Raw genomic sequence first — 24,535 nt, 5'->3', positions numbered from 1 at the left:
AAAACCGAAACAAATGAAGCTAAAACCAAAAGAACAAGACTCATAGAACTACACACCACTAAGTGAAAATTTTACTGTATGTAAATAAAAAGCTGAATTTTTAAATGCATGAAAATTTATGTAAATGACCCTAATGTGACTCAATCTTATAATAAAGATATGAAGAATAAATAACAGTAATAAATATCTATGAGAATTTAGGAACATGAGGAAAAAATGGATGGAACAGTCTTGATTACAGCAGTCATAGGAAGAAGGATGCCTTCACAGGGACCATGTCTGGAACAAAGACCAAGATCCTTGGGCTTAAAGAGTCAAGGAAGAATGCAGCATGGTTACGTATCAAATTAAAAATGTGACACTTGAAAAATGACCAAAATAATTAACCTTCTATACCTCACTAATGTCACTCTGGTGATACTACGGTTTAATATTTTTCTGAGACTCTTAATTCCACTGAAGTGATAGGATTGCCTGAGCAGGTCCTAGGAGAGTTGAGCTTTTCAATCTGTTTTAAAGGTAGACACAACTGCATATGCTCTTGGAGCACCAATTAAGGGATTAGGGTAAAATTAAGGGATCAAAAGTAAGATATAATTCCCCTGGCAGCACTAAGACACATTGAAAACTTTGAAAGCAAACAATATTCTTGAATTCTTGAAAAATCAAGCAGCAAACAATCAGAGGTTGACAGAACCAACCATACAGGGATCAAGAAAAGAATGGAGTTACTTTAGAGCAAATGGAAATTTCAATTTTATTTTCAAGAACATTTGGAGAAAATGTTCGTGTAATTAGCAGAAAGGTACCTCTGATATTTAACAATATTAATCAATGTATTGTTTTATTTTAATCAATGTATTAGTATTTTTATTAATAGTTTTGCCCATGTATTAGTATTTTTTTAAGATTTTTTATTCATTTGAGACACAGAGATAGAGAGAGAGAGAGCATGAGCAGGGAGAGAGGCAGAGGGAGAGGGAGAAGCAGGCTCCCCACCAAGCCAGGAGCCCGATGTGGGGCTCGATCCCGGGACCCCGGGATCACGACCTGAGCCGAAGGCAGACGCCCAACCATCTGAGCCACCCAGGCGCCCCCGCCCATGTATTAGTATTTTATATTAGTATTTACAAAAGGAGATAAGATGAATTATCTATACTCATCCCAAAGAATCTAGTTTTACCTTTTTTTTTTTGACTCTTATTCTATTCACTTGTCAGTTGTATCAAAAGCCTGAATTAACACCCTCTGACATCACCCAGAGGACACAGCCTGAATGAGACATGTCTAGCAAATTCTCCTACATGAAATTAGAGTAAGAAAAGACATAGTACCTGAAGTATTTGAAAATGAAATTTCAGCAAAGCTAAATTAAAGGCAACAAAAAATGGTTTTATATTCAAGGAACTCAGCTTCCCTCATAAAACAGTAACAAAGTGGAAAGAGGATATAGAGAGCATTTATTGAGAATACACCATGTGCCAGATATTTGGCTCGATTTACCCGCACTATTATATTCCATCTTCACAAAAACCGAGCAACTTAGGGGCTAATATCTTTACAAAGCTAAAGATAGACAACACACAGATGGGATAAACAATCTGTTAAGCTTCAAGATGGCTAAGATATAATCAAACTTGAAATGTCATTTGTCTAGCTTTTCTGATACATTAGCAACATTAAACGCAACTGTATTATCAAGGCACTTGCTAGCTACTTAAAATGTATTATCAAGGCACTTGCTAGCTGCTTAAACACTAATAAAAGCAATGTTTAGTACCCTTCATGTAACTTATAAGAAACTTATCAACATCATTCCTACTACCTAAACACTAACCAGAATGTATTATCCATCACATGATAAATTGGTAATTTGTTGCAAGTTCGCATTTTTATTCAGGTGAAAACTTGTTACCAAGAATCTGCTGGAGCTTAAAACATAACAGTAATATCATTTTACCATCACCTGTCTAAATATATGCCAAGAAACACCACATTCCATGAGTAAATATTAAGACAGAAATAAAAATCTGAAAATTATTTGCTTGCCCAAATAAAACATCAGGTGATTTTCACAATTAATAAAATTTTATTAGTGAAAGAAAACATTAGAACATAGCTTCTTACCTTATAAAATAATTCCCTCTTACCTTATAAAATAATCATTTCGAATCAGCAAAAGATGCTGAAGAATAGAAATGAAATATCCCTCCGCTCTAGTTTCCTTAACTGAGTTCCACACCATGTTGTAAATATCATATGCTTCAGTGAACTGATTAAGGAATACATGATTTATTTATCATCGACACCAAACAACTGTAATAACATGGCATGGAATCTACTCTGTAAGGCTTCAAAAGATTATTATGTGCCTTAGCCTAAATTAGGCATCATGTATATTTAACAACAAATAAAACACAGGTATCCAGGATTCAGAGTAGAGGGAAACATTTTGCAAATGACAACTTGACCTGACACTCCCTGGCTTCTCCTCCATGATCAACTCCAACTATGTGCCTCTCTCAAGCTAAGATTTTGCTGGCGGCAAGGGCAATGGGCAGCTGGTTACGAATACCATACTATGTTTTCAGAGGGCATTTACCAAGAGAGCTGGTGCCAGGCATTATCCACCATGGAGAAGCCCCAGTGGAGGACAGAAACCTGGTGGATTTCTGGAAAAGCACAGAGATCTGCAGACCCACAGAGTTAACAAAGGCCCACGAGAGTGTGCCCCCAAGGTGTAGGGCAGGAGCCAGCCAGCAAGCTAAGGATACCCTACTCCCAATGCTGGAAAGCACTAGGGGAAGGGAGGCACCAAACATGAAAAGAAAAAACAGATAGTGTACGTACACACACACACACACACACACACACACACACACACACACACACACACACACAGAGGCCTAACAGAATCCATCTGTAGGTTGTAACGTTGATTTACATATGCATGTACTCAAACACACACATTACGCTAATAAGTTTATATAAAAATCAGTCTGATTCATGTGTCTGATGAATCAGACCTGTACCTCTAAAACAAATTAACACATTATATGTTTAAAAAGAGAGGGGGGGGAGAGAGAGAGAGAGAAGATAGTAGGAAGGGAAAAATGAAGGGGGACATCAGAGGGGGAGACGAACCATGAGAGACGATGGACTCTGAGAAACTGAGGGTTCTAGAGGGGAGGGGGATGGGGGGATGGGTTAGCCTGGTGATGGGTATTAAAGAGGGCACGTTCTGTGTGGAGCACTGGTTGTTATACGCAAACAATGAATCATGGAACACTACATCAAAAACTAATGATGTAATGTATGGTGATTAACATAACAATAAAATAAAATTTTAAAAAATCAGTCTGATTCATAAAGGTTTGACTTTATATTGTTTATATAGAAATAGCTTCAGAAGTTTGGTTGTTTGGGGTTTAGCAACAGTTTTTCCTATTTCACTAATTTCAGACCAAAAGGATATTCAAGTTCAGCTCTAATATCTTCAAGGCGATGGGAGAACTCAAGCAAATCTTCTTCCTTATGCTCATCAAACACTTTAAGCTGGATATCCAGGCCATCGTTCTTCAAACATTTTAAGTTCTAGAGATATTAAATGGAAATGTCAATCAACGGTTTTCTTTTTAATAATGCAAAAGTTAATGAAAAACATATAAACAGTAAACCAACCATTTGACTGGATTTATAGCATTCAAACACTTAAAGTGTTAAATAATACTCACATCTTATCTGTATTTCACAAATTTTTATACTCAAGCCTTTTTTCCCCACAGATAAATTATTCTTGAAGGTAATTTATCTAAATTTCCCCCTATTCAAGTACTCCTCTAATTTAAATATTAATAAGGAGACTGCAGGGCACTTACTGGCAAGATCTCTTTCAATCCACAACGCATAAATTCATTTCTGATGTGAAGCCTGAAGTCCAAATCATCAGGAGATGTAACAAGGGCATTGATGAGCTGCATACACGCTACCTACAATAGATTGCGCAGTGAGACTTAGGCTCAGATTCCAACATTAAAGAAAGAGTCATAGAACTGAAATATCAAGGTTTTGTTCTAAGAATCAAATACCTTCCTTCAGAGGAGAACCTATTAAAATAATAATCTGTATGTAAATTTTTTTAGTCAATTACAAATTATACAAGAAATATTTCAGTGGAGGTTTTTTGTTTTTTTTTATTTTAATTTTTCACTTGTTTGGGAGTTCTTATGGAGTAAGAGAGAAACATTAGGCACTGGCACTATTCCATAAAAAATTCACTCTAGCCCGAAGTTAAGTTCTTGTCCAAAAATATCACTCCACGCACATACAACACAAAACTGAAGATCCTAGTTGAAAAATTATAGATCTCTATTGGATATATAATGCTTACCTAAAATAAAATAGTAACTTGCCATTCATCAAGAGAAACCGAAAGTCCCAAACACTTAAAGGTCAGCAAATGTCCTGAATCTGGTTAACGGGGTTGTTATCACCAAAAACTATCTTAGGAACACTGAACAATTAATTAGAATTACCCAAGCAATGGTTCTTACACTTTGGCAAGCATTCAAAAATAAAATATGTCATGTTTATTCTGAAGGCATAAATAAATTACAGAGCTAATTAAATCCTTTAGTATGTACCTTAAATGATAAAAGTGTAAAAATCATGTATTTTCCAGGTATTTAACACTCCAAATTTCAAAGTAGATCTCCTTTTTTTTTTTTTTTAACCCCTGGCTGAAATCTATCTTTCATTATCTGAAATCCATATAATCAAAGCAATAAAGATTGGAAGCAAAAGAGATGGTCTCTACAGAAGCAAAATATTCTTTGTTGTTGATGATTCTAAGTCTACATTCTACCAGAATCTAACAAGAATGACTGGCTTACTGATCAATATGTTTAACCTCATGCGGGGGTTCCCGCATTGTCCTGTTCCCTAAATTGTCCTTTCTCCATCCCTTAAGGCAAGGTTTATATGAATTTAAAAATGCTTTTTTTTGGATTAAGACACCGACAGGGGTCTCAGGTCCTGCTGGTTGAAATATATCGTAATTATTGTATTTGATGTCTAAATACTAAAATCTGACCAGCATGCCTCTATTGTCAAAACTTAAGACTATTTAAACTGGAGGAAGGAAATGTGTCAGAAGATAAATAGGGAAAAGGGAAACATTTAAAATAAAAAAAAGAATAAACTTAAAACAGAGGCTACCTTACCAGTACACATTCATTCAGCTGTAACTGGTTCACATCACAAAGTTTAAAATGCTTTCTTTCCACCTCCCTGCCAGTCATTACCCGGAAGCCACAAAAATAGTTTTTCAGCAATAGTGTGCTGTTTTAAAAGATCTCAAAGAACATTTAAATAATGTTCCTCTACATTCAGAGCAATTAAGATAGTGTTAGTGGCTAGGTTTCTGGAAAAGACATGAATTATAGACAACTCAAAGCAGCAAAAAAAAGCAGCATAAAAATTAGCAGGAAACAGGACTTAAATGTAAAGTAAATATATGCAGAACAGCAGCAGCATGAAATTGAAGAAAAAGAAGGCAAAGAATAATCCAAATTCTTTTCAGGAAACATCCTGATAGGCAATTTCCTAAAAAAGGAAAAACAGAAAATTGACTTAAGCTGAAATAATGAATTTAAGTTAATTATCTAAAATCCCTTCCCAGTTCTAATGGTAATTGGCCATTATCATGACCTATAAACACTCTAATGGATGTCATGTAAACATTATGTCTATGAACATATGCAAGCATACAGCAAAATGTAGTGTTTCCTTACAGAAAAATAATTCTATTATCAAGGTAAAGATCAAAGAGTTCCTTCTAGGTTTTTAACATGTATATTGAGACACACAGACTCACTTGCTCACACAATCTCACACGAATAGAGCACACCAGCAGAAGAAGGGGCCAATACAGCACCTATGTCACTGAACTCAATTCCTACAGACGGTGGGAAAGACTCAGGAACTACGAAGGCAAACAACACATATTGCCTACCCTCGTGAAGACAGGTACACTGACAGACATATACTACGGAGAAGAGAACATAGGTCCCACACACAACGGTAACATGGAGCGAGAAACGAAAGACAAGGACAGCTGGCTAACAGCACAGGCTCTTAAAGCAGCCTGACAAAGTGAAGGACTGAGATGAGATGTTCGAAGCATCCTGAGAATTAACCGGTTAGAGGACATGGGACCTTCCAGTGAATTACAAGGAATTCCGATATCCTGAGCAGTTTGCAAGGGTAAGAAGGGAGAGAGCAGCACCAGGAGTCATGAGAAATGAGGCTGGACAGGAAGACAGGCCAGGTGACGCACAGACTCATGTGCCAAGTCAGCAAATTCAGGTTCAACTGGAAACAGGGATTCTATGTAAAAGAGAGGGAACAGTAGAGGTAACTGTAAGTTAAGAAGCTATTGCAGAAGCAACTTTAGTAAGCAATGATGAGAGCTTGGACATTCAAAATGTAGGAGAAACTGACAGAATTTACAGCTGGGTGGACATGGGGTTGACTCAGAAGAATTCACGAGAGCCGCCTCACCTTTGTTCTTCAACTAGATAGGAGCTGATACCATTAAGAGAGTTATAAAATGCAAGGAGAGAAACAGGTTTTAGAGAACTGGATAAATCCCGCTTTTAAAATTTTGAGATTGAAATGTACATTAGGAAGGGCACCTGGGTGGTTCAGTTGGTTAAGCATCTGACTCTTGATTTTGGCTCAGGTCATGATCTTATGGGCATGAGATAGAGCCCTGCAGCTAGCTCCTTGCTGAGTGTGGAGCCTGCTTAAGATTCTCTCTCCCTCTACCTCTGCCCCTCCCCAACACTTTCTCTAAAAAAAAAATAAATAAAATAAAATAAAAATTAAAAAATAAAAGAAATGTACATTAGGAATCATTCATTCTTTAAAAAAACAAAACACTAGTTATTGGGTACCTAGCCTGTGTCAGCTGGGGATATTAACAGAAGCTCAAGGAAATAATGGCATTGTAATATTCATCATAAACAATCACCATGCTGTTTGATGTCCCAAAAATATAGCCTATATAATCTCCATTAATTTGCATTTAACATATTCTTTCAAGAGCATCACAAAATGTACTTCTCTGTGGAATAGATAAGAGTAAGAAAACAAAGAGCTTCTGTCCTCCTAGAAGCATCCTAATTTAAAGCTTCTATCTTTGGACATCAAAATACAGAATTCACTCTCTGTGTACCTGTTCAACCATTTCATTCCCTCCAAGCCTATTTATTGGTGCCCACTAAGCACTTCTCAGTGCTAGGGATACAGCTGTGGAAAAGACAGAAATCACTCTCAGAGATGAAGAGTCAAGACTGACTCCAAGGTTTTTGGCCTGGGCAATTCGAAGGATAGGATTATCACTGATTAGGGTGGAAAATAAATCATTCATTTAAGATGGCAGAAAGAGGCTTGGGAAGACAGACCAAAGGAGTTGGGTTTTAGAGATATTGAGTTAGAAATATCTATTAGTGACCAGCATTGGAAAAAAAGTGGAGAAGGAAACTAGATATAAGAGACCCAGGGTCAAGGAAAACATGACCACAGCAACTACACATAAAACTCAGGGTCTTACATGGAACCACCCAGAAGTAGCCAGAGAAAAAAGACATACAGGAACTGAGGGGGCATTTCGATTGCAGGTTTTACTTTAAAGGCTGGGGAAATAAAGTAAAAAGGCATCAGTGAGGTAGAAGAAAAAGGACACTTGGGTACCCAGGAATTATGGGAGGAAAGTGTCTCAACAGAGAGAGTGATCAACTGAGTCAGAGGCTCTAACCAGTCAACTAAGATGACTAATAAATTACCACTGCATTTAGCCAATTGGTGAATTGACAAGAACAGTCCCTATAAAGAAACAGAGTTGTTGTCCCAAGTAGGAAAACACCTGCCTTCTCATGTGTACCATATGCAACCAAGACGATTAAAATCGGCACTAAAATATTCTCCTTCCTCCAAATGCATCTTTATACTTTAGAAATACTGCTTATTAACCTTTGGTCTCAGCGAGCAAGACACTTCTCTTTAGGTGTTAAATCATGGACTCAGTTCTAATGATTTGGAAAGCGGATAGGGCAAGCTCATTTTGTTAACTCCTGTCTCAATTATCAAGAAGGAGCCTTGCATGAGAAAAGTATATTTAGCATAACTTGTAGCTGGAGGGGCGTGTGTGTGTGCATGTGCACATCCATCCAGGGCTCAGGAGAGCTGAAGGATTCCTGGAAAGCAGCAGCAAACCAAAAGTGCACTGCAAGAACTGGGGCCCACCAAGCCCATAGAGCAAGCCGAGGAAAATGAGCAGTCAGAAGTGTAATTACAAATCGTGGCAGAAATGCCAGTAATGTGGTAAACTAGAAGGCACAGACACAAAACGGGGCAAAGTAAATAAACCGTAAACAGAAATCTCAAAGATAGTCAATATGAGGGATAGATCTGGTCAAAGGCAATCTCAGGAACAAGGCAAATGATCAAAGAAAAATCATTAGACCTAGAAAGAGGTTAATGAGCAAGACAAATGAAGGAACATGCCACCATCTACAACCCTTCATCAGCAAAGTAGCTTTCTGCCCTTGAAAACGGTCAGGGTCCTTCATCTGTGAATACCCATCACCTAACTTTCCTCTAGTACACAATTTAACTTACTCCTATCACCATGCTCAATGCAAAGATGAGAAAAAAAATAAACTTTATGCATTTTTAAACTTTGACCCAAAACCTCTGACTCTTTCGGATGAAAGTCAAGCACAAAATTCAAGGTCCTGTAACATGTGTGATGCCTGAGGGTCAAACATAAAGCTCATCCAATTTTTTCAAAGGCCACCACAGCAAATGCTTTCTCCGTGACTGTGCTGAAGGAACGGAGAAGGTATCTTTAAGCCCACGTAAGGATATTCTTTAGAAAGCTCACCCTTGGGTCAACATGTTCGTCCTGAATACAAGTAGATGTTTTTACAAGTAAAATGATGGCTATACGATGCTGAAAATATATCAGATTTTTTTAAAGATTTTATTTATTTGAGAGAGAGAGAATGAGAGATAGCACGAGAGGGAAGAGGGTCAGAGGGAGAAGCAGACTCCCTGCTGAGCAGGGAGCCCGATGCGGGACTCGATCCCGGGACTTCAGGATCATGACCTGAGCTGAAGGCAGCCGCTTAACCAACTGAGCCACCCAGGCGCCCAATGTGTCAGCTTTATAAGCTAAATTCACATTATAAACAAGTACCAGTCAAGTACTTACATAAAAATTCTATCAGAATCTGTGAATAATTATTATCTGGGCCTGGAAGATCCAGCTTACATTGCTATTCATCTTCCCTACCCCAGAGCAGAAATCATCTGTTTCTCTTTGCACAATCAAATTTCTTATCAAGCTAAAATGAGTAAATGATGCTTACAGAGAAATAGTTTGCCACTAGTGCAGAGAAACTCCAAAGAATTTAAAAAGCACAGGCGTTAATTCAGAATAAAAACTAACCAGGCTACATTATGCAGACAAACACAGAAACAGTAGGTCAACAGATGTAAAGTTCTTTCTAATTTCATTTAGACTTCCAATTGAGTATTCTGTAAATGATAGACACAGTAAGAGAACAAATCAGAACGGGGGGTAACTGCATAGGTCCCACACAAACATGGAGAAACAAAGTGCAGGATTCAAGCAGCTACAATCTATATAAACGGGAATACTGGAAAAACAAATGGATTTTTAAGTATTTATTCAGACACTCCCCATTGAGACAGCATTCATTTCTTCTGTGTCCTTCCATGCATTTTGCTGGAACTCTTCCTACTGCATTTTACTTATGAAACATTAGCTAGCTTTAGATTCCCAAGTGTAAGCTTCTTAAGGGCAGGAATGTACTTTAAGATTTTATGTATTCATTTGACAGAGAGAGCGAGAGAGAGCACAAGCAGGGGGAGGGGAAGAGGAAGGGGGAGAGGGAGAAGCAGGCTCCCCGCTGAGCAGGGAGCCTGACGCTGGATTCCATCCCAGGACCCTGGGATCATGCCCTGAGCTGAAGGCAGACACCTAACCGACTGAGCCACCAGGTGCCCTGGGCAGGAGTGTACTTCTGTATTGATCTTGTATAACTCAGTGCACAGCAGTCACTGAATAATTAACGAATTGAATACTTAATTATGAAACTCTGTGCAGTTACCTTTAAAGCATGAGGTAAGTTTATCTTTCAGGTGATCTACCGTAGCATAAGTGAAGAAATTTATATTCTAGACAAAAACTTTCACCGCTGTTTTACACTTAGATGTGTGCTCCCTGTAACAGCATGAGTTCACATTAGACTATTATTCCACTGTGTTTCCTTAACGTCTTAGCTTAATGGCATATTATTTACCAGTCCATTTCAATACACTTAACATTTATATTAATATATTAATCCTACTGATGTAAACCTCAAGAGAAGTAGTCAAAACAGAGAGGAGTTAAATTGATCTCCACATCCTTCTGGGATGCCCCAACACTGGTCCTAAATATAAAAACTTTCTACTATCTCTATTCTTCATTTGGTTCTTCATTAAATATGAGGACAAGTTACTTGAAATTGAAAATAACTTCGGTTAATCTGGCAGGGAGGGGGCAGTGGAGATATCTCAAACAAAAAGAAATAGTAAATTAAGATAGGACTATGCATTATAGTAACATCTTTATTGGTCTCAAGCAAAATTAAACCTGGGAATATTTTGAGCATTTACAGGGGTATAGAAAACAAAGAGAAGCAAATAAACTTGACTATATCTAAAAAGTCATTTAAACCTATGATTTGTTTCAATGTCATATTTCTCAATTATTGCCCAGTAACAAATTTCAAAGTACAGTGACTATAACCCCATTAAAGGTAATTTTTCCTACTTACTGAGACATTAGAAAATATGACCCAATCAATTTTGCAAAATATCTATTGTTATTGAACTCAATGAGACCCAGAAATTGGAGAGGTGTGGTTTTTTTTTTTGTTCTGTTTTAAGAAAAACTGTCTTTGTAGCAGCCACAGGAATGCAATTCTCAATCTCTGACTGCAGGGAGTAAAAACAACCAACAGCCCAGCCCCAGCTGCTACCCTGGAAAATCCATCACAACAGGTGAGCTGAGGCCACACTCCCCACAGGCTTCTCCCAGCCAATGTCTGAACACAGCAAGAATACTAAAATGGGACACAAGGGGCTTTGGCTTAAGGATTCCCCAACAACCCTGCCAAGTCATCCTGGAAGTGTAGAGCAGCCCAAGGCACTTCCCTCCCTCCACCATCCTTTCTTCTCTCCTCCACCTGGCATCAGGTCTGCCGTGAGCTGGACATCTCCCCACCTCCCCCCAGCCCTCTCTAAGCCCTCTCCCTAGTGCCATGCATACTAAATCTCTTGCTTCTCAAAAGACCCAGATTAACACAGCCTTGGTGGACCAAACAAGTTTCAGCAAGAATATCATTTCCAAGTTGTCTGATTCATAACTATTATAAATGAATCTTCACGTTCAGCAGGACACTTTCACTTTTTCTTCCTGTTCTCTAAATGTGAGCACCTTATGCACTTCAATATGTAACCATGAGGTATTTGTCAAGACCACGTGCATGCCAGGTGTCTGAATGTGTTTGAAATTTGATTTTCCTCTAATAACAGTTCTAGAGATACTAAAGACTTGGATTATATTTCTGCCTTTTGCCTCTTTGAAAAATACCTTCTAGGGTAGAGCAGTATCTCCTGTGAGAATCCTAGAAAGACTGTCCACTGACTCTTGTAAGGATACCACCTACCACCCTTGTCCCATGTCCCTTTAGTCAGTAATTAAGGTAGGGAAAATACTCTGTAGTATCACATGAACCAAAATGAATGAAGATTTTATTCTATTCAGTGTACATCAAGGTACAATGAATGTATAGGAAAAACACCAAGAGGATCAGACTGAAGGCAAGAGGCTGACAGGAGAAGGTTTGGTGGTCTGTTCCCCACCACTTGACGATTCACCCTGAGCCTCTTACATTTCTGTGTGCATTGCAAGTAGAGGCCCTGGTGGGCCATCTTCTGGATGTTCTTTTCAAGGATGTACGAATAGCAAATAAGTAGGCATGCTTCATGTCCAGTATAATAAGGATAATATCTCTTTGGAGCAAAAGGCAGACACAATTACAACCCACTATAAAGATTAAGGTTTTCTAAACTCAGAGTTTCTCTCCTATAGCACAAGCTGGCCTTGCAAACAAATCTTCAGACGCTCCAAAAGCAAGGACTGGCCTCAATGTTATCCTGAACTGAGAATCCTAAGTTTATCAGCCAGCTGGGAAGCCAAACTGAAAACACTATTACCAAGTAGCCACCTGTTTGATAAAGGTCCCAACTGGGGGACCCCAATAACTACAAATAATACTTTCCTTCCAGAAGCACCATGTAGACCTTCAAGACTATATATGTTATGAAGCCAGGTGTTAACTTGCTTGTCTCTCCAAAAACACTGCCTTTCACCTCAGAGCTGATCCTAAGAGATGTTCAAGCGTCTAAGCAAACACTAGTCCTCAGCCAGCCATGAAGGACTCTCCAAACTGAGGCTACCATTAGTCCTGCAGAAAAAAGTAACTATTTATGTGTGCCCCGCAGGCATTTATCCCTATGATGGGAGTCACCCAATTAGAAAAGGAGCTAAGATATCTGTCCCTGACTTTAGCTGAAGTTATCAATGATACCGCATTGGCCCTGGAAAGCATTTGGCTTCAACTCACTAGCCAGGGTTGTTGTGGATAAAAAAACAAACTGCCCTAGATTTCCTTCTTGCTGAGCCAGGGGAAGTCTGTGCAATCACTAATACATCATTCTGTACCTGACTACCCCAGGCAAAGTGGAAAGATCAATAGAAAAAATTAAGAATAAAGCCTTCTGGTGTTCTAAGTTAGACCCTGATGGTCTGTGGGATTTGTTCAGCTGACTCCATCCGGGACCTGGAAGGCCTGGCTGGGGTCCATACTGCATGTTGGCCTCAACCTGCTGTTTGGAGTCTGGTGAACCAACAGCCTTAATTAAATACACTGAGACAAACTGAACTGATTTCATCATCGCCTGCATCGATCAGAATTAAGTGCTGCCCGTGAAGTAAGAGTTGATTACCCTATATTCAGGGTTTCTCTCCTAAAACAAAACCCACTGCAACTGGAAATTGGGGCTGATACAAAGCTGTCCTCAAACCACTACTGTTGCTGTGGATAATGAAGTCCTTTGCTGTTGACCCAGGGATTCACGTCTTCCCACAGCACCCAGAAACCTACGGCAGACTAACATGCTAATACACAAGTAATGTAAAAATCACAGACGCTTCATGTTTTTGACACCACCCCCTGGAGTCCAAGAGGACTGAGAGGGAGACACCATTGGAAAAATGTAGCGTGCTGTCCCACGCCTGAGTACAAATGCACAGAAAAGCAAACATCCACCCAAAAAACTCTAGGATTCCCACACTCTGATTCCTTTCCTGACAAAAAATCTACCACAATTCAAATAGTCCCATGACCAACAGCAAGGGTTTGGACAAACTCTTTAGAATCTAGCTCATGTTTGATGCTCTAGCAAAGGCTCTAAAAAGAGAAGGGACAAGACATACATAGAAAAGAAAAATAAAAGGAAAGAAACGAAAATAACAGAGAAATTCAACATGTGGTTGAAAGGAGAGATCGGCTCACTCACACTTCTTCCGACCCTCTTCTAGTAAGGAAGACTGAGGCAACATTAGGGGACAATCACACATCTCCAGACTGGGCCACGTGAGGCAAGGTTTGCTGCTGCACTGCCCTGTCCTAGAGTGTCAGGCGCTGACCAGCATAGAATGTTGGGAGTGGCATGTCCTTAACACGTTCCCACTAGTGGTCTGGCACTTCTACACTGGCCAACATCATCCACACAGGGTTCCTTGGGCCTGCCAAAAATTCTGTTAAGGACTCAGTACCACTTCCTGCCTCAATTATCCACAGTGAATTATGCTGCTTGAATCTGAAAACCCCTCTCTGATACACTTGAGAAAAGTAAAGTCTGATATTTATATGAGTACTTTCTTTCCTGATAGGTAAGACTCTCTAAGGCCTGAAAATAATTTTAAGTTATTTGTGGCATTCATTTTTTCAATGTCTTACTATACCATGAGTGGGAGGAATGAAAGGATGTTCAATTTTATCAGAAAATGGGCAGTCACATTATCTTATTATCAGACAAAAAAAAAAAACTAACAATCCTCCTTTAAAAACCACTTTGTTATAGTTTTCAATAAAAGAATGAGAATTTTACTATCTCTCATTTTCTCTAATTTAAAAGCAAACAATCGGTTTCTATTTTATTCAACAATAAACAAGTTATATTTTTAATTTGGTGATTTGCTAATATAAACCAGACTAGTACATTTCAATAAATGCAAATTATACAGGTAATGGTATAAAATGGGCACTTAAGAGCAATAGCTTTATGGGAAAATTGATAACCAGCTAGCTCTAAAATATACTTTACTTATAGAAAATTCAGAAACACCCAAAGAGGAAAGTATTTTTAGATATTACTAAAAGGTTGCCTGAACTTTTTAAAGGACATAGAGAACAACCAGCAGTCCCAGAAAAGACAATCTACTTACTGCCCCACACCCACTAACTCCCTACGTTAGCTATCTGGAAAACAGTACCTTCAACTCCTAACTTAAGCTTTCCACCTGCTAGCTTAGGCTTAGTAATAATGAGAACCTTCCTTCAAGAGTAAAAACACAGAACAAAAAGGTTGAGTAGGAAAATAAAAAAAAAATTTCCCATCATTTATTCATAATCGAGAGTATAGAAATTTAATCTGAACTTACTAAAAAAATGAAAAAAAAAACTGCTAAAATGAACTTTCAGTTCATTTGAGCTGCCCAGTCTGTGGTACTTTGTTATAGCAGCCCTAGCAAACCAACACAGAGAGGAAGTATCTGTGAAGGGTTCCCTAATGGTATGAGATTATCGAGGCAGGCACATTAGGGGGGAAAAAGGTGTTCTTAGTAGAGAGAATACTACACGTAAAAATCAGCGTAAGAGAGAGGGCATGAAACATTAAAAAATCTCTGTGTCTGACTGGGGGGACAGAATGGGGGGCAGGAGTATCAGGACGAATCTGGAGCTCTAAGCAAGAATCCAGTATTAAAGGGTAACAAGTGACTGGTTAAGAGAAACTGCTTTCTAGCAAGAGAAGAAAGAGCCCTACACTGTTGAAAATGACACAGTGGCAAAGCTGAATTTCATCATTCTCTGCTCTCAATGAAAATTAAACTTTAAATACTGTATCAAGAAATTTTAGTGTTTCAAAAAAGAACCGTGAAAGAAAATATAATTACTCACAACTAAGGCAATTAGTTTCATAAGAGCAAATGTAATCAGCCACCTATGTCAATTTTTCAAGAATTGAGTCAAATGGTTGACTTCAACAACTATCCAACGGAGATGTTGCTGGCTAGCCGTGCCCCCACCCTTGTTCCTTAAGACTAAACATGGCAAACAAGCAGTCATTAAGAAAAGAAATCATCTCCACCAATATTCACAGGTAGCATTATCCATAAAAGTCAAAAATTAGACACCCACATTTCCACAACAGACAACTGATAAACAATGTGGAATATCCATAGAATAGCCTAATATTTGGAGGGGGAAAAAAATGAAGTTGTGATACGTATTTCAACATGAATGAACACTGAAAATATTGAGAGTACAGTCAGAAAATACCACATATACTGTATGATTTTTATCAAAAATCCAGAGTATGAAAATCTATAGAGACAGTAGATCATGTCTAGAGCTAGAGGAAATGAGGGTAATACAAGGTGATGGTGAAGGGGTTGGGAGAGGGGGTAAGGAGATTCTCTTATGGGTAATGAGAACATTCTTGATTATGGAGAAGATTGCACAACTCTGATTATACAAAAATACTGAACTGTCCACTTTCCATGGGTAACTTTTATGATATGTGAATTTTATCTCAATAAAACTGAAAAAAAGGAATCCTTTCAAAGTTACATCAAATCTTTATATTTTAATTTCTTCAAGTCTTAGTGTCTTCTATAAACTGATAATCCATTCTCAATTTTTAACTGGCCATTCTCTTTCAGAGAATTTTATAGATATCTATTTCCCATATGGTAGCACCTTCAATAAACTGAGAGTAACTGCCCACAATAGAAATGACTAAACATATCCAGGAATATTTTTGATACGTGTAGTTGCCTTCAGGTTCATATGGTAATCAATTATAATTCTACAAGATTAGACAGGTTTACCTCAATGTTTGATAGCCAAAAAAAAATTTAATATGCAAGTTACCAAGAATTTTAAGGTTGTAATAGTCACCTTTCAATTAATGAGTCAATCGTATTATTTACCTAGATGAAACATGGCTTTGTTCTTAACAAGACATTCTTAACCTTTTCCTCACAGCTTTAAAATGTTAAGTGACCATAATACTGCTGTAAACAAATTGGGACCCCACTTTTACCAGGATTTTTTTTTTTAACGCTTTATTCTTAGATAATTGTAGATATACAGAAAGTTGCAAAAAGGAAAAACGTACAGGTAGGTCCCAAGTACTCTTGGCACAATTCTGCCCCATGGTAACATCTTGCACAATTATAACGTAACACTAAAACCAGGAAATTGAAATTGGTACAATCCACAGAGCTTATTCAGATTTCAGCAGCCTTACACTCATTTTTGTGTCCAAGTAGGGTCCTATACAATTTCATTGTATGTATGGATTCGCCACCATCACCACAATCAAGACACAGAACGGTTTCACCACACACAACCCTCTGCTGCCATTTACTTATGGCCACACCTAACACTTTCCCAGACGCTATCCTAAATCTTTGGCAACCACTCCACAAGTTCTCCATCTCTAAAATTTGGTTCTTTCAAGGCTACTAAATAAATGGAATCATCCAGTTTGTAATCCTTTAGGACTGGCATTTTTCAATCAAGGTAATTCCCTGGAGATTCATGTAAGTTGTTGTTATGTATCAATAGTTCATTCTTTTTCAATACTAAGTACTCCGTGGTATGGGTGTCCACAGTTTAACCATTCATCTATTGAAGAGCATCTGGATTGTTCCCAATTTGAGCCTATGACAAATAAAGCTGCTATAACAACACGTGTATGGGTTTGTGTATGAACCTGTGTTTCTCTCATCTGGGTTATGTTCACGAGTATAACTGCTGAGTTGTAGTTATATAACAATTTTAATATCAACACAGCTAAGGTTTTTGAAAAAGGAAGATCCCCTTCAATCCCCATTCTCCACTGACTTTGGTTTTAGTTTAACAAAATTACTTTCTAAGGCTAGCATTTACTCAACGTTTATGGCAAATAAGCTAAGCATTTTAAATACATACACCTATGTAACCCCACATCAACAATGAGGTAGCGATAAATATTATCCTTCTCCTACAAGTGAGGGAACTGAAGCATAGAAGTGGTCTGGGGCATGATCCAGAGTCACAGAGCCAGGATGCCAAGGGCTGGGGCTTAAATTCAAGCTGCTTGACTCACAAGTCTACTCCTTCTATCACAAGACACCACCCCTCCCACTCTAGGGACATGTGTGTTATTAGATCAAAAAGTATACATTAGTAGGGGCGCCTGGGTGGCTCAGTGTCTGCCTTCGGCTCAGGTCATGATCCCACGGTTCTGGGATCGAGCCCCGCATCAGGCTCCCTGCTCCGCGGGAAGCCTGCTTCTCCCTCTCCCTCTGCCCCTCAGCCCCTCCACCCCTTCATTTCCCATCCCCCGTTCATACTTGCTTTCTCTCACTCTCAGATATATAAAAGCTTTTTTAAAAAGTATACATTAGCATAAGAAGTATTTAGGGGATGAAGTTTACATGTGACTATATTTCCTAAGTGAAATTTTAAGAATCGGACATGAACTCTAATACGCTACACAAATGACCAAAATTAATCTGATAACCTAGGCTATTTGCACAAATACTATATGAGTAAAAGGTAACCTGGGTAGCAAAGGAAAATTCAGATAAAGTAAGTGTTCAGTTTTTCTCTACAAAGTTTCTTCTCAGTTTACTGTTCATTTTTAGGCTTGTGGTAAATAGGAGCTCTGGAGCCAGATGAGAAAGGAGAAGGGAAATGAGAGCAATGGTGTATGATAAAAAGAATCCAGAGCACACATCAAAAAACTGAAGGAGCAGGGTCCACATCAGAGGTGGACAACACATCCCAGGCCCCCATTCCCAGCCTCTCTGACAAGCCCCGATGAGTCAGGAGGAGCTTTTTTCCAGAAGCTCTGATAATGGGACCTATGCAACAGGGACCATACACTCCAATCTCCAGGCCTGCCTCCTGCCCAGAGAAACAAATCATAAACAGGGTTCCTCACTAGCCATTCACAAACACTGTCATCAGGAAGGTCACCATCTCAAATACCATCATCAGAAATGCCACACTAAATTTATTCATTTGACCAACCCTAAGATTTTCTGACTGTTCATCAAATACCATCTTTTCTTTTCTTTTTAATTTAACATGGAGATTTGGTTTTTCTATTCCTACCACGATGAGAAACAATACAAAGGCCAAGCTACAGAGCTTTTTTTAATTTTTTTTTAAGATTTTATTTATTTATTTGACAGAGAGACACAGCGAGAGAGGGAACAGAAGCAGGGGGAGTGGGAGAGGGAGAAGCAGGCTTCCCACAGAGCAGGGAGCCCAATGCGGGTCTCGATCCCAGGACCCTGGGATCATGACCTGAGCCAAAGGCAGACGCTTAACGACTGAGCCACCCAGGCTCCCCCCAAGCTACAGAGCTTTAAAATAAAATTTAAAACTGTAAGTTTTTACTAATTAAGTGTGAAATAATTTTACTTTATAGCTATTAGTACATCTTGGTTTTCAAATATTGCTGCACATTAGAATCATCCCAGAATCTTTAAAAATCCCAACAGCCAGGTCACACCAATTAAATTTTAAAAGTACTGGGAGGTGGGGGTCAGTTATCAATTATTTCCTTAAAGATACTCAGGTTATTAGCAATAATTGTAACAATAATTCTAGCAATAAAAAAAACTTTAAAAAAAGGGAGAAATTAAATGAATATTAGTTATGCAGCTTGGACACTATAATGGTTAAGTCTAAAAGTGACTTTCTAGGAGCACTTAAATATTTAAATATCTTTGAAAATCTTAGTGTACCTTGGTCTCATTAGTATTTATGGAAAGTTTTAACTTTTCCAATATAAAAACTAATAAATCAATGAAAAGCCATAATTCACTTAACTGCCCAAACTTCTTAAAATTTGTAGTAATCAGGGTGCCTGGGTGGCTCAGTCGTTAAGCGTCTGCCTTCGGCTCAGGTTATGGTCCCAGGATCCTGGGATAAAGCCCCACATCAGGCTCCCTGCTCCGCGGGAAGCCTGCTTCTCCCTCTCCCACTCCCCCTGCTTGTGTTCCCTCTCTTACTGTCTCTCTCTGTCAAATAAACAAATAAAATCTTTAAAAAAAAATAAAATTTGTAGTAATCAACTAATGAGACTAACCAAGAATAAACAATTTATGGGCTATAATTATATATATTTTACAGGGATCTCTAGTAAGTCAGTTTCTAGGAAAGAAACCTAAGGAAATAATAGGTATATGCCAAGTTACATCTGTAAGATACATTATTAGAATTCTCTACATTATTTGAAATGTTATAAAATATTAGATAACATGCAGGGTTTCATACTTGAATATAAGCCAGTGAGCAGTTACAAAACAGTATGTAGGGTTATACATGAAACCTACTTGCAATTGAACTGAATCGTGTCGGAGACCTTCCACAATAGGTGAAAATCTGTCAATTTTTCTTTCTTCTCCAGCTGATGTTAAAGCTTCTAAAACCTCTTCAAGGCTATCAGAAATTTTGAAATTAATTAAATTGCAAACAGCAAATAATCCCAATGCCTTAAGACAACTGCTTGATCTACGCAGCTCCAGGATCACTACACTCCTAAGCAAGCAGCAACATTTTAAAAGCTAAGTACATAGCATTTATCAAGTACTAGCTACATGTTTTTATTCATTTATTCCTAATAACTTTATGATGAGGGTTATTTATCGAACACTTATAAAGTGCTTTCTACACATCAGGCACTATTTAAACCAGTTTACAAATATTAACTCTTTTTAATGTATATAGTTCTACGAAGTAGGTTTTATTATCCCTTATTATAGATTAGGAAACAGAGGGGGAAGATAAGTTAAGCAATTTGTCTGAGGCCTCACATCTCCTAAAGGGAACAAGGTTCTGAAACCAGTCTGTGTGGTGAGCACCGTCTCGCGTTCTTAACCACTACACTCTCCTTCCTTTTGAGTATAATGAAGTCTGGTAGCCAAAGGATTTATAGTCAAACATAAAAAGTAATAGTTACACAAGAACTACACTTGCTACTCCTTTAAAGGACAGTGTGTTCACACGACCTAGCATGTTGTAGAAACTCCCTTCATAGACACAGACATGTAGTCCGTGAACATTATCCACATCATTTTGATAACCTATGATGAAGTCAAGAAATAATAAATAGGGAAGTGGAGGAGGAAGAAGGTGGGGGAAAAAAGAGAAGGAAAAAGAGAGGATAAAGAAGAGGGAAAGGAGAGGGGCAAGAAGAGGGAAAGGAGAGGGTGGTAAGGGAGGAAGAGGGGAAAAAAGAAACAAATGGGAGGGGAAAGAGGGGGGAGGAGAGGGAGAAAGGCGCAGGGGGAGCACAAGGAGCACCCTATGTGTCATCATTAAATGAACTCTGCAATAAAATGAATAGGGTCTTTTGAAAATGGGAGAGCGCGTGCTGAAACCCTGCGCCTGGCTTTGCGCACCGGGGCCACGGGGGCGGGGGGGGGGGGGGGGGGCGGGGGCGGGGGGGGGCGGGGGCGGGGGGGGGGGCGGGGGCGGGGGCGGGGGGGGGCGGGGGGGGCGGGGGCGGGGGGGGGGCGGGGGCGGGGGCGGGGGGCGGGGGCGGGGGCGGCGGGGGCGGGGGGGGGGGGCGGGGGCGGGGGCGGGCGGCCTCGTCCGAGGATGTGCGTGCGCGCTGCAGCTGTGCAGCCGGAGGGCAAGGCCGGAGGAGCGCCTGCAGACTCTCCAGGGAGTCCACACTGGGCACGACACTCTCAGCGCCCGCGGGGTCACCACAAGGGCAATTTTCAAACGAGTGCGGGAGCTTTCGCTCACAGGCCTCTGCCTAGCCTATAAGAAAGGGCTATTTCTCTTTGTTCTATTAGTTCCGTTTCTTCTATCTTTATCCTTTTGTTTTTTAAGTTTTTATTTAAATTCTATTAGTTAACATATAGCGTAATATCGGTTTCAGGAGAATTTAGTGATTCATCGCTTACATGTAACACCCAGTGCTCATCACAAGTGCCCTTATCGTTAGCCTTTTAAAAAGGCATTTTAATTAATTTTTAAATGCTTCCTGTAATAAGTACCCCAGCCTTTAAAGAAAAAAAAAGGTTTATCTTTATAATTATCTTTTAATATGTATGTAATGGTCTTTTAGTTATAACCCTAACATTTGCGGATAATGTCTTTAAAGTTTAAAACTTCAGGATGTACATTATGGCCAAAGACTATGTACCTTTAACCAGTAAAGAACTACTATTTCATATAACACTTTTCAAATCTGCCTTACAAAGAGATTTCCAAATAGTATGATGTATGATTTTATAAGGGAATATATGAGTTTGAATTAACTATCTGAAAAACAAAAATACATAAGAAACAGAATCCATTTGTATTTTTTTTAAGTCTTCATTGAGAATTTTTATTTAGGGTTTAAATTCAGAACAGTTTAAAATAAATATGACGAAGAAATCAGTTTTTCATAGAAACATATTAGCCTGTAACTATTACATTGACTGAGAAATCATTATTACTCAAAGATTTCTGTTTGGCCAATTATGAATCTAAATCAGCTGCTTAAGTAGTATTTACTTATTAACAGTAAATTCCAGTCTAAAATAGAATGGGAACATTAAGTAAATCAAATTATACTGTTACATAATTAGAGAAATGAGTTGGGAAGACTTACATGCTTTCTTCTCCTACAATGCATACCGCAGACAGGAGTTTCACCACATCTGTCATCATACTTGGGTGCTCGGGATCGATGGCTTTGGCTAATAAAGAAAGACTCCTCTCTTCACTCATAATTCTTTCCAAGCCGTACTGTAACATTTTGGAAATAAGAGGTTAAATGATAGCCATTTATTGGAAAAAACAGCACCCTAAAGGAAACATAATTATTTAAAAAGTTGATAATATATTTTTACACTTAGTAAAAGCCAGAAAATATAAGGAATATCTAACATCCTTAAAAAAATTTTTTTAAATAAAAATTATAGCAGTATTCACATCAAGAAGTAGGAGAGTCAACCAAATATAAGAACTTCTCAAAGGTGATTTTACAATGGTAGGACCAATAATTATTAAGGTAGATAAGTAACCACCTGGAGAAAGGGAGAAGCAGTGAGGAAAATTGAGATTTCCCAACAAGAACACACAAAATGAACAGTCCATTTTTCAATCAGATGCTGAGGGTGAGAAGCTTTCCAGGAAAGGAAGGTGGGTAAGGGATACACTATCACAAGCAAACATACAGATCAACTCTATCCCACAGAAACAGAATGAGAACCACAGGTGCAATATCAAGTTCCCAAGCAAAAAGTAAAATTTTAATGAAATTAATCCAATATATCTAAAATACGATCGTTTCAACATAATCAATATAAAACATCTGTTCATGAACTAGTTTACCTTTTTTTTTCCTTCCTAAGTATTCAAAATCCAGTGTCTATTTTCTATGTACACCACATCTGCATTCAGACAAGCCACACTTCAGGTGCTTGACAGCCACATAGGGCAACCACATAACACAGTGCAGACCTGGAGACTAACACAGAGTTCCTCTGATGGGCACAAGTTGAAAGATGATTTAGGCACATACCATGTAGAAACTGCCATGAGGAGCCTAGGTATTCTAATCAGAATATTTTATCATCAGAAAGATAATGCAGTTGTAAATACATTATATAAATGGGACGATGCTGGATAAGGATAAAGTTTGTTTGCTACTGCTAGGATGTCACATCCAATTAGAAGATAAGGAGTCATGTTAATGACTTCGTGTTTTGATTTAAGGATTATACATCTCTTAGGGCCCACTTACAATCTATGGAAGATAAGTATCAAATAACAGAGGATAAATAGAAGCAATAAAACGATACGATTTATCTTCCACACATCCCAGAGGATCCCTCTAAGGAGTGAGAAATTGGTTGATTAGAATTACTACTGAGCACAGAAAAGGACCTTAATCCCAATTACAGACCTATGAACTATGGCTTAACTCAAAATTAACACTAGATGTAAGTATCAAAGTTAAATCTATAACAAGCTTAGACCCAAATGCTGTGAGTAGTATGAAATCTTATAATTTTCCTATCTCGCCGATGCCATCTATAGAAAGAAGCCATCACACTGTGCTGAAATACCGCATTTGCTTTAAACCTCTATCTAAGGAACAGAGGTACAAAGGAAGAAGCACAGGCAGGAGGGCCAAGGGCCCCAGGATACGCTTTCTGGAGAGACTTCTCCCTCTTCTTGGTGATAGGGAAAAGTTTACAAATAGCGAAACCAGCCAGGAAATGATCACTTTTGTGATGCCCTGGGCTGTCCCATAACTGGAAACAAAGAAAGAAAAAGCAGGCATGGGGCCAAGGACCACAATATTCTTTAATAATTATTCCAAGGAATTGTCAGAAGCTTATAAAGTACCACTTAGATCCAATTCAAAGAGTCAATCAATCAATGATTATGAAGTACCAAAGGGCAGGCTCTGTCCTAAGAAACCTGAGGACCAAGTAAAGCACTTCCCCCTTCATTTCCCACCCACCCGACATCCTTAACCAACGCTTGCTCCTCCGGCATCAGAATCCTGTGGCTCTTCCAACCACTCAAGGCAAGGCACACCGATTTCCTCCAGGTGATACTACCTACCTTCTCTGGAAGCCCTCCAGCTTTAACCGATTAACATGGGGAGAGCAGAATATGAGCATTCTCAGATTTCATAGTTTTGACTAGCACCCCCTAACCTCCAAAAGCTCCATCATCGGCAGTATTCTGACTTTGCTAACATTAACACATGTAGTGCTCATTTTAAGGCTGGAATGAGGCCAGCTTATCACTACTGAGTACCTAGAACTACAGACAGAATTGCTGCCTGCTTGAATAAAATTACTCTTGCTCAGTTATTTAAAAAAAAGCAAAACCAAAAACTGTTGACTCCGAGAGAAATAATCAACTTACCAGTGCTAGCATCTAAAGTGCATTAAATGAAGCCTATTATAAGGTTAGAGGCAGTGACAAATTTTGGAAGGTCTAAGGATGTCTCTCTACTGAATGTCAAGGACCCACCCTGGTTTATATGAAAACTCACGTGTTCTAAACCGAAGACTAAAGCCAGTTTC

General features: G+C 38.8%; 1 protein-coding gene across 4 annotated transcripts in view; it reads right to left on the bottom strand.

The window, feature by feature from the left end:
* DIAPH3 (diaphanous related formin 3) overlaps positions 1-24,535 on the bottom strand; it is a 484,666-nt gene that overhangs the window by 325,882 nt on the left and 134,249 nt on the right. For 3 of the 4 annotated variants that reach the window (XM_027591357.2, XM_027591359.2, XM_027591358.2), the window contains 5 exons: positions 22,099-22,235; positions 19,823-19,928; positions 3,879-3,989; positions 3,476-3,594; positions 2,151-2,267 (listed from right to left, as the gene is read on the bottom strand). In XM_027591357.2, coding sequence (XP_027447158.1) covers positions 2,151-2,267; positions 3,476-3,594; positions 3,879-3,989; positions 19,823-19,928; positions 22,099-22,235 — 590 coding nt within the window. Of the gene's footprint in view, positions 1-2,150; positions 2,268-3,475; positions 3,595-3,878; positions 3,990-19,822; positions 19,929-22,098; positions 22,236-24,374; positions 24,511-24,535 lie in introns of those variants that run through there. The other variant, XM_027591360.2, reaches the window with a different exon arrangement.

The sequence above is a fragment of the Zalophus californianus genome, chromosome 3, assembly GCF_009762305.2.
Source record: "Zalophus californianus isolate mZalCal1 chromosome 3, mZalCal1.pri.v2, whole genome shotgun sequence".
Taxonomy (NCBI): Eukaryota; Metazoa; Chordata; class Mammalia; order Carnivora; family Otariidae; genus Zalophus; species Zalophus californianus.
Note: the sequence above shows the minus strand (reverse complement) of the source record. Positions and strands in the feature narration are given on the sequence as shown.